This window comes from Lissotriton vulgaris, chromosome 8 (genome assembly GCF_964263255.1).
Source record: "Lissotriton vulgaris chromosome 8, aLisVul1.2, whole genome shotgun sequence".
NCBI lineage: Eukaryota > Metazoa > Chordata > Amphibia > Caudata > Salamandridae > Lissotriton > Lissotriton vulgaris.
The window spans coordinates 35204586-35223675 of record NC_141696.1 but is presented as its reverse complement, the minus strand read 5'-3'; the positions used below and the strand labels follow the sequence as shown (position 1 = coordinate 35223675).

The following is a 19090-nucleotide window of genomic DNA, read 5'->3' as shown; positions in this document are numbered from 1 at the left end:
TTGTCTCTCTCACAGAAACACACTGTGAACCAAAAGAATACACACAACATAGGGTTTCCTTTACTTACCTCAGCTGCCAGTGCAGGCATGGTTGCAGATCCTGGTGCGACATTTTGTATTACATTAATAGTGAATAATATACTATTATTCACTATTAGTGAAACAAAATGGGCCTAAGTGTAACTTGCCACTATGTTCCTCAGCACTGATTTTGCCACCTCTGAAGCCCAGGGGTCACAAAGGGGAAAGCCAGGGGCTGCAGCTGTGGGCCTTGCTGATCACTAAATGATATCCATGCACTGCCACTTCTCCACCTCTATCAGTAGCACTTCAACACTTTAATGCACTGTCACACATACCGACGCCATTTCAATTATTCAGAAGTCAAGTGTACCAAGATTTCTCAGCCTATACAGAGTGTCTGTATTTTTTTTTTTGTACAAATGTACAAAGGGTTTTAGCATTTGCAAATCCTTCCAATCATCAAATCAGAGTTTTTAAATGGAAAAACCTTTTTTCTTATGCAATATGTTTTCCAATTCGCTAAAATATGTGTAGAAATGGATTATGATTCAGTATTTGGAAGAGATGTGTTTTGGGTGTCCCTTCTACGTGCTGAGTTGGTACCCCATGTATGTAGAAAAGTGGAACTGTATCACTAATTCAGTTTTAATCACCACAGTTCATGTTTGACCTTGTTTTCACTCACCGGACAAGCAATGGGCAAATCGGGACTTCTTTTGAGATTGAGAAAACTCCCCTCTCGCCATAGTTGGATGTGAAATAGATGCCGGACATATTGATCACTTGGTTTCCAGGATATTCAAAACAGACGTTTTCGGTACTGTGTTTGTAGGCCCAATTCCAGGCTTGACCTGCGATGAGGAGACCACCTCCGTTCTTCACAAATGCAATAAGCTCTTTCTTCTGAGTGGCATTATAGGCGTCCATGCAATACACGCCAAAGGATTCCAGAAACCCTCCACTGGACTGCACCTTGATGCCATGATCAGAAAAGGTCTTCACCAGGGAGTCAAAGTTAGACTGGACACCAACCAGAGCATCTGCTGAGGGTTTCAGCCATTGGACAGCATTGAAGAGGAACTGTGAGAACTTTTGGCTAAGGAAGTAGGACTCATGAGCGATGGCCACGATCCGACCCTTCCCGTAGTAAGATGCTGCGATGAGAACTTGGCCTGAGTCGCTCACCATCACAGGGAAGGCTTTATCCCCAATCAGGAGCAGGTCACATGGAATAGAACTTCCTGTAAAGTCCAAGGTTTCAATACCTTGAGTCAAGGCTTCGTAAGAGTCTCTGAGGGTCATTTCAAAGTGGTTCTTATTCCTGAAAATATATAAGCAAAAAACAGATTTAATGGTAAATGTGTAGTTCTTTGGCTGAACACACTAGGTATAGAAGAAATAGGTTTGAATATATTCCTCTCCCTTTTCTAAAAGCAAATGTGTACCTTCTGAGGGACCATTAACAACCTCTGTTTCTGGGGTACCTCTGCAGTTAAATTAATAACACCATCTTCAGCTGTAAGAGATATTTAGGATTGTTTGTTTCTTGAGTATTCTGTCTCTCACACTGGATATTTCCCACCTTGCTCTAACTCACAACAACCTAAGTACCATACATGTTTGGTAGTGTATCCCCAGCAGGTCTCCTTCTCTGTAGCCCAGATGTTTTCAATTCATCAATCTCCTGCTAATGGTCCACCAGCTGCCACTGGCAGGGCAGGGGAAGGGGTTCCACTTTAGGAAGATCCCAGGGGTGATACATGTGCTGGTACGGCAAAGACCCAAGGCTCTTGCCTTCGATGAGTACCGGCTCAGTCTGCAGGCAGTTTGCTATGGTCTGCTCACCTGAGAGGAGGATCGGAGTCTTTCACTGCACATGCCCTGAGTTCAGGAGACCTCAGTTTAGAGACATGCAGCCCAGAAATGGCTATGAGGGACTGCCAGACCAAAGGTGCTCCTGCAGCACCTGCAATTCCTGCTTTGAAACATTCACAAAATACTTCTGAAAACAGTGTATGCTATGAGAAAACCAAATATACCACACAACACAAAATGAATGACAAAAGGGCCTTCTTCTTTCCATTTCTCAGAACAAACAGCTGATAACGAGCATTCAGAATGTTAAATTAAGCCATGGATGTTGTGGAATACCGAAATAAATGTGTGCACATGTTATTATGCATAAACAAAGCGGGCAGTACACATCTTTGGCACCAATGAATGAATGACTGATTTAATGAACCAATCAATGACAAGAATTAATAAGAGCAAGGGTGACCTCATAGAGTTATCTCAGCACTGGCCATAAAAGGTTTTCGGTCTCTCCATCTGACTAAAGACAAAAAGCTATGTTCTTTCTCTATCATAAGCTTTATCTTACTCCCACCTCCATCGATACATTTTCTCACTCCACTAATACAAACTGTTGGACCTGTGGCTCCTCTTATGCCGATCTTCTTCACCTTCTTTCCCTTTGCCCCTTGGTCCCCAATTTTTGGGAGAATGTTTGGTCCTATATATCTTGTCTATTTAATATTTCCATTCCCTATTCCATTCCCATACTTTTCTCTGGAAGTCTCTCTGATTCCTTAGACCTTCTCCCTCATAAATTTGGTCTCTTTAACCTTTTGCTTGCTTTAGCTTTCTAACACATCACTCTCAATTGGAAAACACTTACGAAACTCTCCATTCAACCCTGGTGGAACAGCCTTTGTCATACGCACCGACTTGATATTGCTTTTGCCTCCTCCTGTAAACCATTGGTCAATAGAGATCTCTTTTAGTTGCCTAATACTACTTATTTAGATCATTTAGTATTAACAGATAATTCTCGTTTAAACGCTGAAAATTTTTAACCTCCTTGACTGTTTATTTTCTTTATTCCTTACTTTTTACTGTTTTTTGGCTTACTGTTTTTTGATTAGTTTTATCTTTCTTATTCCAATGTAAGATGCAGTTTCTCAATTTATCAGTTTTGGAACGCTTACCTTCCTTTCCTCCCTCTTTTTCCCTCCTTTTACCTCCCACCCCCTTATTCCCTTAAAATGTAAAATAGCTTTCTTTTCTTCTTTATACTAACCTCTCATATGATATGCTTTTATCTTGTATTGCAATAATTTGTATCATTGGTTTCTTCTTTGTAATACCTATTATTCGAAATAAAGCTTTTAAACAAAAAAAAGACAACTTTAGCTCTCCACAAGGCCTCAAGTCAGCACAACACACAAAATACAATGGAGAATATAGAGAGGGCTCTGATTCAGCACACTTAAGCTGTCGCTTTGTTTGGGTCAACCCCCTTTAGAGATTGGCTCAAGGGTGCCTGTCACTTTTTGGATTAGTCAACTGCATATGGCACATGTTTACATTTTTAACATTTAGAGTTGACTTAGGTGACAAGGAACCAAAGTAGTTCCCCTCCCTGCAATCCAACAAGTGGTCTGTTGCCAGCAAGTGGACTGGAACTGCCACTTTCTTAGAGTGGTAGCTTTAATGCAAAGTCTGTCTGTCCAACATGAGGCTGAGCTTTTTGTCATCCGCATGGGAAAATGCTCCACCTCCGAAAGATCTAATCAGCTCAGAGAGTGGTTGAATAAATGTTAAATAGAATGAGGGTGAGAGGAGATCTCTGCAGAACCACACAACAGGCTCCAGAACAACTGGATTTCAACATTTGAGAGAACTGGTGATTTGAAGCACACTTCCAGGACATCCACACCCTCCTATACTTCTCAGCTAAACTTTGTAATATCACCACGTGATACCCATACCAACTGCTTCAGAAAGAGGTGTAGAAACATGAGCCTTCCATTGTCACCAGCAGCACCAATGAACCTGATCTGAGCAAAGGACCAGGGCTCAAACCGGCGCTCCCTCCTGGGCGGAATACCAGCTCAGCAATCTAACACACATTGGGCCAGATTTACGAATATTTTACATTACTTTTGTGGTGCATCCATGATGTTAAATTCTAGTAAATATTTACAAAGCCGCGCAATGGGTGATTTGCATCGCCTCGCGTGGCTTTGTGAAATAAAAGTAATGCAATACATCGGCTTGTGCTGCTAGAGTTACATTTCATTCTGGGAGGCGTTCCATGGGTTGAACATGGGCATTCCCATGTATCCCCATGGATTTCATGCAATCCCACATCTAGAAACCTTCATAAACCTGGGATTGCATGAAATTGCTACGCCTCTCAGAAGATGGCTCAACGCAGGGACAAATATTGTTTTCTCTGCACCATATCTACTAATCCACCCACGATAATGTAAAGCATAACTAAAAACGTACAACTCTAAAGCAACTGGGGTGTAGGGCACAGAATGACTGCACTTTATCCAATACATTGTGGTCTAGTTGTTTTCAAAGAATTCTGGGTGCCAAGAACCTGAAGTCACATACCCCTAGACTCCCAAGGGTAATGCCCAAAAGGCTTTACAATAGAACACAGTGGTTCAGCACTCCCATACAGTACACAGTAACAATCAAAAAATAATGATTTAAGAGATCAGTTCAGTAGGACTTAAAATGTTCTTTTTCTTTCATTCAAAATCTTCATACAAAGCGTAGCCAACGCGTTTCGTCCAGAGGACTTCTTCAGGGCGAAAAATATGGAGATTATGTCAGATGTGTTTCAGAGATATAGTATTCGGAACTTCCAGTGCGCGTGACAATAATAGCCTTATATTAAATAGAACAGGTCAATCTTTTGGTTAAAGTATTCAACCTTATAGACAGTCAAGAAGGATAATTTTGAATGTTGCCGATGTACGCAGCCTATTCTTATGGCATCCGAATTCGCTTGTTTATTTGCAACATATCGGCTCAACCCCGGTAACGGCTTCAAGTTTGAAGCCATTACCGGGGTTGAGCCTTCTTGACTGTCTATAAGGATGACTACTTTAACCAAAAGATTTACCTGTTCTATTTAAAATAAGGCTATTGTTGTCACGCACACTGGAAGTTCCGAATACTATATCTCTGAAACACATAACTAAAAACCTACAGGGTCCCAAAGTCGAGATCTATTGGCTATGCCACTGCTTGTTTTCCTTTGTTGTTTGTTTGACCACAACGTGCGAGGACTGAAACTTCCTGAAGGAGAAGGGAGCCCCCTCAACGCTCTAGTAAATCCGAGAGACTACTTTGGACTTGGACTTTTTCCTTTGCTTCCATTTTTGTTCTTTGGCTGCTTTGTTTTCCTCAATAAACAATAGCGTAGGTATACACTTCAAGAGCCTGACTACTTGTGCCCATGCTTTGTCATATTCGACAATATCTTTCTGACTCAAAAAGTACTACCCTGGTAAAATGTAAAATTACCACAACTTAATTCACATAATTTGGGGGATTTTTCCCAGGATTACGTAATTTAGCATAATTCTGCACCGTTCGCAGTAAAGACTTACAGTGAACTCACAGGAACAACAGCTTTCCTTCGTGGCGCTCTCATTTAAATGTATCTTCATGGCAACAATTGACATAAAGGTCATAAGCGCTAAAAAGGCAAGACGGATGTGCATTTTACTTCATTTTGTGCAGTTTGCCTGTACTTTTGCATAATTTCACAAAAGCAAATTAAATGTATTTCGCACATTGCTACAAAGTACAGTTTGCACCTCTAGTGATTTGATAGACAGAATGGGCTCGATTGGTGAATTCCCCTTTGACTTAATGATATGCAATGGAATGCATTGATAATTTGTGAATGAAATTTCGGTTCCAAAATATTGATGCACTATGGCCTCTCAGATCAGAGAGAAGCCCTTCACACTGCTGGGCTTTGTAGAGCTTGGTGTTTTTCTTTTTTCACTGATCACCGAGTACACTTTATCATTGCTAAATTAGTCTAGCCTCGACCTACGGGCTGCACAATTACATAGCTTAGTGAACTTCCCCCAAGTACTGCCTTACCTCGTAGCGCTTTATCCTCCCCATTAACGTTCCACTATATTTACAGCTGGTACCTAACATCGTCCTGCCTTGCAAAATTTGTTTGTTTACTGTTGCCGCCATTTTGTTTGTAGTACCGTCCTCCCGCACCGTCACTCCACCTGACTCCCCGCCTCCCAGCTGCCCCTCCCACGCTTCGCCCCCTCCACTGTCCATTTAAAAAAGATGTCTCAACGCGCAGCGTCCACGCGCTACGGCCGCGCCGAAGGTGTGCCAAAGGTAAGACCGTCTGCGCCTGGACCGCGCCCAGCGCCAGACTCCCTGGCCCCCGTCCCACTCACCCCACCCGCATCACTTATGCCGCCTCCACCCTCCTAGCCCTTAACCCCGGCCGACTCCCCAACTGCCCCCAAGCCGCCCCTGGACACACCCATGGACCCTTCACATGCAACTCCTGCAAGTTTGACGGCACCAAGACCAACTCCTCATACACCAACACCAAACAGAGACCAGACACCAACCACCTAAAATGCATCCTGCTCAACACCCGCTCGGTCCACAGACACGCCATCGACCTCTGGAATCTACTAGACACCATCTCTCCGGACGTCGCCTTCCTAACTGAAACATGGATGAACGCCTCCTCAGCCCCAGACATCACCATTGCCATCCCAGAAGGCTACAAGATCATCCGAAAAGACCGCAACAAGCAAACAGGAGGAGGCATCGTTATCGTCCACAAGAATTCCATCCGCATCTCAACCAGCTCAGACGTCAACATCGCTAGCGCCGAACACCTTCACTTCCAGATCCACACCGACCCCAAGACCACACTCAGAGGCACCCTCCTCTACAGGCCACCAGGACCCCGTGCACAATTCAGTGAAGACATCACTGACTTTATCACCCCACACGCCCTCCCCTCCGAGGACTACATTCTATTGGGACACCTCAATTTTCACCTGGAAAAAAGCAACGACAGCAACACCACCGCCCTACTGGACAATCTAGCCATTCTCGGACTCAAACAACTTGTTAATACCCCCACTCACCACGCAGGTCACACACTCGACCCTATCCTTCACCTCCAGCAAACATGTCTCCTTCAGTCACACCACAGCTCTCCATTGGACGGACCACAGCTGTGTCCACTTTATCTACAATAAGACCACAACCCACAACCATCCTCACCCTACTCTACGAAGAAACTGGAACAAAATCACCATCGACCAGATCTCCTCATCGCTTCTTCAAAACCCCCCTGCCCACTCTTCGAACCCCAACCAAGCAGCCATTAACCTCACTCAATGGCTAACCAACAGCGCCGACAACCTAGCACCCCTGAAAAAACGTCAAATCAAAGTAGGCAACAAAAACGCCCCCTGGTTCAACGATAATCTTAAGAAATCCAAGAAATTCTGTCGCTCCCTTGAGAAGGCCTGGAAAAAAGACCCAAACACCAGCACCAGGGACGCCTTCAAAAACGCCACCCGCTTACACCACCAACTGATCCGGACTGCCAAGAAAGCCACATTCAAAGACAGACTAGACAACAAGGCCCACAACAGCAAGGAATTATTCAACATCGTCAAAGAGTTTACCAACCCCACTGCCAACTCCAACGACATCACTCCCTCTCAAACCCTCTGCGACTCCCTAGCTTCGTTCTTCCACGACAAAATTGCAGACATCCACAACAGCTTCGACAACCAACCCGGAGACCAACCCACCCAACCTTCTGCCGTACCTTCACCCCCCTTGAACATCCTTAATGAATGGAACCCAATATCCACTGAGGACACAATCCGCCTGATGAACTCCATCCACTCAGGATCCCCCACAGACCCATGCCCTCACCACATCTTCAACAAAGCAGATTCCATCATAGCACCACACCTCCGAGATGTCATCCACTGCTCCCTCATCTCCGCCACCTTCCCGGAAAGCTGGAAACACGCTGAACTCAGCGCCCTTCTGAAAAAACCCACAGCTGACCCCACCAAACTCAAAAACTACCGCCCCGTCTCGCTCCTTCCATTCCCGGCCAAAGTCATTGAGAAAGCTGTCAACAACCAACTCGCCGCCTTCCTCGAAACTAACAAATCCCTCGACTCCTCACAGTCCGGCTTCCGAGCCAAACACAGCACTGAGACCGCACTCATCGCAGCAACAGACAACATTCATTCTCTACTGGACAATGGAGACACAGTCGCCCTCATGCTCCTCGACCTCTCCGCAGCCTTCGACACAGTCTGTCATAGCACCCTGATACAACGCCTCAGAAATATCGGAATCCAGGGAAAAGCACTGGAATGGATCACCTCGTTCCTTGCCGGAAGAACCCAGAGAGTCCGCCTCCCACCATTCAAGTCAGAGGCCACTGAAGTCTTTTGCGGCGTGCCACAAGTATCCTCACTCAGTCCTACCCTCTCCAACGTATACATGAGCCCCCTCGCGACCATCGCACGCCAACACAACCTCAACATCATCTCCTACGCTGATGACACTCAACTTATCCTCTCACTCACCAAAGACCCTAACACCGCCAAAACCAACCTACATGAAGGAATGAAAGAAGTAGCCGAGTGGATGAAGCACAGCCGTCTGAAACTGAATTCCGGCAAAACAGAAGTCCTTATCTTAGGTACCTCCCCCTCTGCCTGGGACGACTCTTGGTGGCCAGAGTCCCTTGGAAAAGCACCCATCCCGACAGACCACGCACGGAACCTGGGCGTCATTCTGGACTCCTCACTCTCGATGACCAGACAAGTCAACGCCATTTCTTCATCTTGCTTCAACATTCTTCGCATGCTCAAAAAAACATTTCGCTGGATCCCCACTGAAACTAGAAAAACGGTCACCCACGCACTGGTTACAAGCCGCCTGGACTACGGAAACACCCTATACGCCGGTACCACCGCAAAACTTCAGAAAAAACTCCAACGCATCCAGAATGCATCAGCCAGACTCATACTAGACATCCCGCGTAACGACCACATTTCTGATCACCTGAAAAACCTCCACTGGCTCCCCGTCAATAAGAGGATAACATTCCGCCTCCTAACCCACGCACACAAAGCACTTTACGAACTTGGACCCGAATGCCTCAACACACGACTTTCCTTCTACACCCCTCCCCCCCCCCGCCAGCTACGCTCCTCCGAACAAGCCCTTGCTGCTGTACCTCGTATCAACAAAACCACCATGGGAGGAAGATCCTTCTCCTACCTGGCGGCTAAAACTTGGAACTCACTTCCCATTCACCTTTGCCTCACTCAGAACCACCTAGCATTCAGAAAGCAACTTAAAACCTGGATATTCAACAAGTAATCCCCCACCCTTCTCCAAGCGCCTTGAGACCCTCTGGGTATGTAGCGTGCTATATAAATGTATTGAATTGAATTGAATTGAATTGAATTGATGCCACCACGGACATCTTTTACTTTATGGCCGTAGGGGGTGGGAAACAGACTGTAGACAAAAGGACCACTCATGACCCCCCATGTGAGTGACTGAATGTAAGCTTTTAGGTCGACCATACAGTGCACACCGTCTGCTTACAAAAGACCTGTTGTGAGCTTACGAAGAACTTACTGAGACTTAGAGCCCACCCACTGCTTACCATCGGCTGGCTTTATTTTAACTCGAATTTCCTTGCTGCTTATTCATTGTGTTTTTTTGTCCGTCTTGTGTTGGTCTCCCCACTGAAGTATGACCTCTTTACCATACTGTTCACATGCCTTCCACTGCTCGCTTTTGAAAAACAACTTTTTTTCGGTTAAGCCGTTCACGAGAGTGCATGGGTGTTTCCAGCTCTCTCTTTTTCTTGCTTCCCCATGAGCTTCGTGTTTGCTCCCCCATATGCTTCTTTCCTCACTCACCCCAGTGCTCTGTTTTGCTGTCTCCCACACATTTCTTTTCCTGAACTGGCTTCATTTTAATGTATCCCCCCACCTGCTCTCCGTGGCTCCCTCACCTCCACCCGCTTCTCTAATAGACCCCCACCCTGTGGTACTTTTATAAAAAGTAATGTTTTTGGGGGGGAGGGCCAGACAACAAAGTTCTGCCAGACCTCCATGAAAGAGATTTAGCATACATGAATTTTATTTTATTGACTAATGTAAGTGGTGCCTGCCATATTAGATTGGTCAATCAAAAGTAAAACAAATGGTGTTTGAATAATTCTGTATGTGCGCACATGCGTGGTTGAAGACTACCTGAACATTTTCCTTGGATATGAGAGTGAGATTCTTAATTAAAGTGGGAGCTGAAGAATTAGAACAGAATAAGGCCCAACCTCAAGAGACAACAAACCAGATTATGTACCACGACTATGGTAGATGCATGTGCAGGTTTTATAGAGAATTGGGTTTCATTGAAACAAGAGTGATAAAAACATAACCTTTCCTGATGGAGACATCTTTGATTTTAAATCGCAACATTGACCACCGAGAGCAACCATCATTGCCAGTATTGACCGCTTGGCGTAGATAATGAACCCCATACCTCTTCAGGTGCCCCCAGTCTCCATTGACTAGACCTGAACTCGCCAACCCTGCACTGTGCCGCTGGTGGTGCAGACCCTCCCTTAACCCCTTCGCTGCAGGGGTTAATCCCCCGCTTTGCTGGGGGGAGAGGGGCGCGCACAGCGCCCCATGCTCATGACGAGCTGAGGTCGTCATGAGGCATGGCGCTCCTGTGCTCATGACGAGCTCAGCTCGTCACGGCCACACCCGTTCCCGTGGAACGCTCAGCACAGCAGGGGAATTGTCCCCACATGCAAGTGTTCCACGGCTCATGACGAGCTGAGCTCGTCATTGAGCACCGGAGCGCCGTGGCTCATGACGAGCTCAGCTCTTCATGAGCCTCGAAGAGGCTAAACTGACCCTTGCCCATGGCCAGTCTAAAACCCTGGCGACTGGAAAAGTAAGTTGGGTACTTATCTGCTGATGCATAAGAATGCTCTTCCTTCCTTAGGATTGCATTGCCTTCTAACTGACTACCTGTTTCAAATACCCAGTGTTACTGTTTCTGATTGACGAGCCCGAAATTATATACAAGGCTATAAAGCGTTTCTTGCACATGTAAATTATTGATTGATACTTTACAAACCCATTGTCACTAATCTGAGAGTATTCCAAATGAATAGTACTTACTGGCAACTGAGTTCAACATGGTTCATAGAAATAAAAGTAAACTAAGGTAATATTTTTTTACAACCATTAGACTGGTGTTAGTCATTGAGTGTGTGTTTCTGCCTTGTATGAGTATATACACCAAATGCATTCACACTACCCTCTGATAAGCCTAACTGCTCAGGCCAGCTACCATTAAATTGAGAGTAAGGTATTATCTACATCAACCTCTGCCATACCTTTGGACTCGCGCTGGACTCTGTACATGCTATAGGTATAGTGTATACAGAGCCGACATCTTACATTGGTGGATCAGCGGGGATCAGCGGGGGGTTTACCGCTTTGCATTTGTTGGACTACTCAGCCAACACCTGATCACACAACAAAACTCCTACAATTGTGTTTAGATTCTGATCTTTGAATTGACAATTAATTTTCAATTTTTAAAAGTCTGTTAGGACCTTAGCTAAGCCCCTTTAGCATTTCTATTAAATAACATCTTACTCTAGTGAGGGGAAAACATACTTTAGATGTTTTTAAACCTCTTATAAAAAGCTCTCCGCTATTTGTGAAATAATGACTGATACACCAGACAGGGTTGAGGAGCTCGACCTTACCCCCTATCTCCAGCATAAGATGAGTGAGCTAAGGTCCCTGTGTAGACTTGAAAATATTTACAAAGGGTCCCGTGTCTCCAAGGTCAAGCACCAGGAGTTCTTGGTGGAATATGCAAGGGACCACCCTTCTGAGAGGGGAGATCCCCACTCAGAAAAGGATATTAGTGATAGGCAGGACAACCCCAACCTGCTCACTAAATAGGGAGAGCAAGGTCCCTGAGCCCCTGGCTCCATGGGTAGTACTCCCAGCACATAGACACTATACAGGTGGGTCAGGTAGTGATGAGGACAGCCCCAATGAAGAGGATATCCTTCTATCAAGGTGGACCAAAAGACAAGACCTAGAGTCCAGACACCTGGCTCTAGACAAAAGAACGGGCAGAGTTGGGGATAGCTCCCATCAATGGTGGCAGCACCTTAAAACCTAGGAAAAAGGAAAGTCCTTATAACCCTAAAAGGTATTGTCCCCAAATATGAGGGAGGTGATGTCATCAGCAAAGGGTTCACAGCCTTTGAGAGGGCCTTTGGGATGAGGCAGGTGAGGAAGCTTCACTTGAGAGCCTTATTTTGGGACTGTTCTCTGACCCTTCATGTTGCAGATGTTGAGTCCTATGACATCATAAAGAGTAACCTGATTAAGGGCTTTGAACTCACAACTGATGAGTAGCAGATTAGATTCCGGGGGGCTCACAAAACCCAGAGCCAGTCCTGGGTTGACTTCATAGACTGCTCAGTAAAAACACTAGCTAGTTTGTTAACTGGAAGTGAGATGCGTGACTATGTTGAGCTTTATAATCTGTTGATGAAAGAACATATTTTAAGTAATTGCACAAATAACATTTTGCATCAGAATCTTGGGGCCCTAGGTACAATGTTTCCCCAAGTACTGGGAAAGAAGGCAGACCACTGGGTCAAGACTAGGATGACCAAAACATCCACTGGGGTGACCAAAAGAAAGGGGTTATAAAATCTCTACAAGATAAAGGGGGTGATCCCCCCAAGGTAAAAACAAGTCTTCTAAGGGCCCCAAAAAACTTGTTCAGGAGAGTGGGTCCCAGAAGTCTTCCCAGCCCACTGGTGGGAATAAGGGTAAAGATATTGATCCTTTGAAGGCCTGGTGTTGAACCTGTAAGACGGTTGGACACAAAACTGGAGATTCTGTCTGTCCCAACAAGGATGCCCCTAGTCCACCGCCAGTTAGCACTTGTGTGGCAAATCTCCAGCTGGGATCAGCAGTGTGCCCAGAGCAAATCAGGGTCCATACTGAAGCTGTTATAGTTTCTGAAGGGGAGGGAGAGTTAGCCATATTAGCTGTCTGACCATAACTTGAAAAAGTACTTGCAGTACCCCTTGCTGAATGGGACTAGGATAGAAGCCCTGAGGGATACAGCTGCCAGTGTCACTAAGGAGAGGAATACACTGGTTTTGCAAGGACAATATATGACTGGAAAAACCTATCCAGTCACCAACGCTGACAGTCACTACAGCCCATTCCATGGCTATGGTGACATTAGACTGGAGGGGGGGGGGTTCTGGCCTGCAGCAGGTAGTGGTCTCTCCAAAGCTTCTCGCTGCCTGCCTGCTTGGAAATGACCTGGAGATCTCATCATGGGCTGAGTGGGTAGAGTGAAAAAACCATGCAGCCATGCTGCAAATAACTGAGATAGTGTGTGTGAAGACAAGAGCACAAACCTGAGCACAGGGTAATAAAGAAGTGTTGGGACCTGAAAGGATGCCCCAACCTTCCAAGAGGAAAGGCAGGATGACTGGGGCACCAGCTTTTAACCAGAAAAAGCTCAGGACCCCTCTGGTCTGGGAGATGACTTGTCGCCAGAAGAGGTAACTGAGCCCATGTGACTTGGGCTTTTCCAGGTTGAACTCCTGCGCCTAAGGGGACCCTCTGGGGAGCAACTGTGCCTTGGACAGCAGGTCTGTCCAACTCTTCAAGGCCTGCGACAGCAAGCTGCTGCCAAGGAAAAGGGAGATGTCGGTGACTCCCACCGGACCAACTGGAGGCCAGAGACCCTAAACCTGGTACCACTAGGAGAGTGGTAGTGCCTCAGCTGTACAGAAAGTTTCTACTCGCATTGGTCAATGACATCCCCCTAGCCGGATATCTGGGCCAGAACAAGACGTGGGAAAGGATTGTCAGCCATTTCTATTGGCCTCAAACGTCCCAGAAAGTAAAGGAGTTGGTCAATTCCTGTGTCACCTCTCAGGCCAGTGGCAAAACAGGTGGCCACCCACCTGCCCCTTTAATTCCACTACCAGTACTTGAGGTTCCCTTTGAAAGGGTTGGTGTGGACATAGTGGGTCCACTAGAACCTCCCACAGCATCATGAAATCAATACATACTGATAGTATCATGCTAACAGGTATCCTTAGGCAATTCCCCTTAGGTCTACTACCACCCCTGCAGTAGCCAAAGCCCTCCTTAGTGTATTTACCAGGGTAGGGTACCCTAAGGAGGTGGTGCCAGACATAGGTAACAACTTCATGTCTGCATACCTGAAACAAATGTTAGAAGAGTGTGGATTGCACTACAAATTCACTACTCCTTACCACACACAAACCAGTGACCTTGTTGAGAGATTCAATAAGCCATTGAAAGGCATGATCATGAGGCTCCCTGAAAAATGCAAACGGAGATGAGTTGTCCTCTCACTTACCGAAAAGTGCCACAGAAGAGAGTAGGGTTATCGCCTTTGAACTTCTGTTTGGGCATCCTTTGACGGGACCACATGCTCTAGTAAAAGAAGGTGGGGAGAAGCCTCTCCACGTACCTAAGCAAAATGTAGCAGACTATGTGTTAGGCCTCTGCTCCACGATGGCGGAGTACATGGAAAAAGCATCCAAAAATCTTGACGCCAGTCAACAGTTCCAGAAGCTGTGGTATGACCAAAAAGCTGCGCTGGTGAAATTCCAACCAGGGCAAAAGGTGTGGGTTTTGAAGTCTGTGGCACCAAGGGCTCTCTAGGATAGATGGAGTGGTCCTTACCATATCTTTGGACAGAAAAGTGAGGGCACCTACTTGGTAGATCTGGGCACTAGCAGGCACCTCAATAGGGTGAATCATGTAAACCGCCTAAAACTTTATTGTGACAAGGCTGAGGTGTCCATGCAGTTGGTCACTGATGAGTATCAGAAGACAGAGATTGAACCTCTCCTTGACCCCCTCTCTTACAGTCCAAAAGATTGGACAGTTGATGGAGTTATGTACTCAAGCATCCTCACTCTCAAACAACAGGCTGATTGTAGGCATTTACTACAGTTTGCTGGGCTCTTCTACGTAACCCCCGGACAGATACACTGGTGTACCCATGATGTGGACACTGCGGATAGCTTGCCTGCCAAAACAAAGATCTATTGGCAGTGTGACCAAATTAAGGAGAGCATCAAAACTGAAGTAAGCAAGATGCTGGAGTTAGTCGTTATTGATCCCTTTGAAAGTCCCTGGGCCAGCCTGGCGTCTTAGTCCCCAAACCTTACCCCTAGGGTAGAAAAAGAGAGATGAGGTTTTGTTTGGACCATAGTGGACTCAATGCTGCCACTAAGACAGATGCTCACCCCATACTTAGAGCTGATGAGCTGATAGGCAATCTAGAAGTAGCCCAATTTCTCAGCACCTTTGACTTCACTGCAGGGTACTAGCAGATTGGCATGACCCCAGGAACCAAAGAAAAAACAGCATTCACCAAATCTGATTGGCATTATCAGTTTACTGTTATGCCATTTTGTTTAAAGAATGCCCATGCCACCTTCCAAGGGTTGGTGAATCAAGTCCTTGCTGGGTTAGAGACCTTTAGTGCAGCATATCTATATGATATTGTTGTCTTTAGCTCCTACTCGCAGGATCGCCTGCTCTACCTGAGGAAGGTTTTACAGGCCCTGAAATCTGGAGGCCTAACTATCATGGCATCCAAATGCCAGATAGGGCATGGAACGGTTGCATACTTGGGCTACCTTGGTAGGTGGAGGCCAAGTGCAACCCTTCCAACCCAAAAGACAGATAATTCTGGACTGGGAAGCTCCAACAACCCAGACTCAAGTCAGGGCATTCCTTGGCTTTACTGGGTATTACTGGAGGTTTGTGAAGGGATATTGGTCCATTGTGACCCCCTCACAGAAAGTACCTCCAAGAAGATGCCAAAGAAAGTGAACTGGGCAGTTAGCTGTCAAAGGGATTTTGACACTCTGAAAGAGGTAATATGCTCAGCCCCTATTCTCAAGGCTCCGTACTACTCCAGGCAGATCATTGTACAGGCTCATGCCTCTTAGCTAAGTATAGGGGTGGTCATATCTGATGTAAATAATTAATTTACTCTCTTAATTTCTATGCAGGTAAGTACTTAATCAATAATAACTCAATCGGAAAGAAGGAAAACAGAGTCCGTGGTGTAAGAGTTTCTAAGGGTTTTATTCCTCATAAAGGAATCAGGATATCATGTTCTGACCACCACACAGGATGTCAGAAGGGATAGATGAGCGCGCCGTCGTTTATTGACAATACATAGCTTATATACTTGATTTACATCATAATGTTCAATGCAAGAGGCGTAACAGCTGAGAGAAGACAAGATAACAGTATACACGTGGTGCTAGTACATCATCAAGAGGCGTAAACTAGGCGTGAACTAGGGTGTGTGCTAGAAAACGTCACTGATAGGTGACGCAAGTGGGTGGCACCAAGGGGTGGTGCTAACAGAATGTTGCAATGTCAGCGGAAACCGGAAGCTTGGATGCGCGCGCAGCTGCATGACGTGTGATAGACGGGGTGCAGGGGACTTGACATTTACACTGACGGAAAGAGACAGAAGTCTGGCATGTCAGATCAACTTGTGCTTCTATCATATCTGATATCTGATGTTTAGGAACTAAGCTATCTGGGCAGAAAGGTCTCTAGAGCAGAAGCTATTCTATACTTGCTGTGAGTGCGTGTATAAGCGCCTGAGTGTCTGTATGAGAAGCGTGGGGGCATGGGGCCTTCCATGGAAGCATGGCAACAGAGGCTATGAATTACTTGCATAAAGACAGGTCGGCCCTTTAGCCCTGTAGCTGAGGAAGGATGTTTACTGAAGCTAGTAGGCTGGAATGTATCTTCGGGGAGGAAAACAGATAACTCGAAGGTTATAGTCAATCTTGGCAGGCAGCAGGCTGAGCTGAGCACGGAGGGCCGCGCTAGAAGTAAGTCAGAGTTCACGGGTACGGGGGCTGCTTGGGCAGAGGCCCTCGCAGTCAGAAGCCAGAAAAGAGGCTCGGTGGCAGAGATTCAGGGCCTACTTTCAGCCAGGCTGAAAAACGTAGGAGTACACTTCAAAAAGACGTTGGCATAGCATACTTAGGAACGGACCATCAAACCCATTCATGGTGGGTCTGAAAGAGGACAAGTTAACGTTGGACGCAAATGTATTTGCGTCTTCATAGCTGGTACAGGAGGGAAGTTACATGCACTTTTAACTCGTACATGGAGCCGGTGGGGTACTCGCTAGGGAACACAACATGACCATAAAATTTATATTACCTCATATCCCAGACCAATGATGATGTCCAAGACCAACCTGTTGCTTTCAAAAGCAGGCGGCACTCCCCAGGGAGCAGCATTGGAGTGCCATTGAGAGGGAGGCCATTACTGTGGTTTGGTCCCTGAAGAAGCTGAGACCCTACCTGTTTGGGACTCACTTCCTAATCCAAACTGACCACCCACAGAGCTCCCAGATGGCTAATGTAAATGAAAGGTAAAAAACGTAAATTCATTAAGGATGGCCTACTCGTGACAAGGAATGGACTTTACAGTGGAACACACATGGGGTTGTCCATGCCAATTCAAATGGACATTCCAGGTTCTTCCACTTAGACAATGAACACTCTCCTTGGAAAGGTTAGTCTCATCCTTTTTCGTTTGGGGAAGGTTGTGTAGGAAAGTGCCCCTTTTTCCATGGCTATCCCCTAAAGTATTGCCTGATACCCGATGCCAACTTGAGTGAGCGTACCCTGTTTCTCTGCAAATCAGGCACCCAGGGCCAATGTTCTTTACTAGAAGTGTACGTTTTTCTTCACACTTGGCATACCTCTGGGCCACATGTAAGTCTCTTGCAAAAGGTAACTCTGGTACCAAGGGTCTTGTGACCAGAGAAGGTCTCTGAAGGCTGCAGCATGTATTGTGCCACCATCAGAGACTTCCTTATCTTAACACCCATACACTATCACCACAGGGTGCATGTTTTGGTGAAGACCAAGTTGGAGAGTCAACATGGCAAACATTCCTGTGTAACAACAATGGAGGAGTACCCCCTGGGAAAAAAAGAAGAGAGAAAATTCTCTGCTTCTAGAGCTTAAAGCTCAGGACAGCACAGTATGCCCCAACCTGTTACCGGACAGTGCATGTCCTACTAGAAGACCTCTCACTCACCAACCTAGTTGGTGACATGCTTCATCATCGGGGTCCCACCCTATAGGCCGAGTGCCCAGGGGGTGTGCTGTGACACCTGATTACAGTGGAGCGGGTTTCTTTTTCTTTTATATGTGCATAAAGATTACAGTGACAAGTGTGTTAAAAAGGGCCAAAACTACTCACTTCAAGACTTTATTCTTGAGTGCTTGGACCCCTATAAAAACAGTGTGGCACCCGTGCCTAATTACTTAGGCTTTGGTGTCTCAAAACGTGTAATGCGTTAAAAATAGCGTAGTGTGCTATGTGAGTGTTACAAGGAAAAATAATAAGGTCTACATGTTTCAACCATTGAAAAGATTCTTTGGTTTTCGTCAGGACCGTGGTGATTGAACTGGGTGGTCTGCCCACGCTAAGGTGCGACCTGCCCTCGTTCAATTGGAACACCGAAAAATTGTGGTCAAGTGTAAAAGGGTGTGTCTTTTCCTCATTCAGGAGAAAAACCTGTAAGAAAAATGGGGAACAGGGTTGGGATCACGTACTAGGGTGGACAAAACAAGGATGTACACTTAACATATAATGTGCTGGTCGTAGTCACCTGTGAAAGGTCACTTCTATGGAATACCCATGCTCATATATGGTACTAGTGGTAGGGTCCATCTAATCCGATCAAACAGTGCTCCAGTGTTAATTACCGGAACGTGCTTGGGTAAATAAAACCCCAGCGCCGTGGTGAGGTGTCGGTCTGGCAGGGCGACTGGGTTTGTTGCAAGGGGAAACAAGTGTGAGGGAGAGTGATCGCTATCGTCCTGCGTGGTGGAGCGCTATGGTATAGTAATCATTGATACCCCAGGTGGGCGGCTAAACATTCAAACCGCAAGTAGGTTAGCATGTAGGACTAGCAATGTCCTCGTGGTTTAAGAAATAGCGTCAAAAATATATAATGCTTACACTTGAGGCGGTAACTACCGCTTCATGGGCATCTGAACTTCCAAGACGGCAAGTGTCCGTCACCTAGATATGTTCAGAGA

At 46.0% G+C, this 19090-nt stretch overlaps 1 protein-coding gene across 1 annotated transcript in view; it reads right to left on the bottom strand.

Moving 5' to 3' along the window:
* Positions 1-19090, bottom strand: part of LOC147693325 (TRPM8 channel-associated factor homolog) — a 162126-nt gene that overhangs the window by 93934 nt on the left and 49102 nt on the right. The window contains exon 2 of the mRNA XM_086933671.1: positions 710-1345. Coding sequence (XP_086789797.1) covers positions 710-1326 — 617 coding nt within the window. The 5' untranslated portion in view covers positions 1327-1345. The remainder of the gene's footprint in view (positions 1-709; positions 1346-19090) is intronic.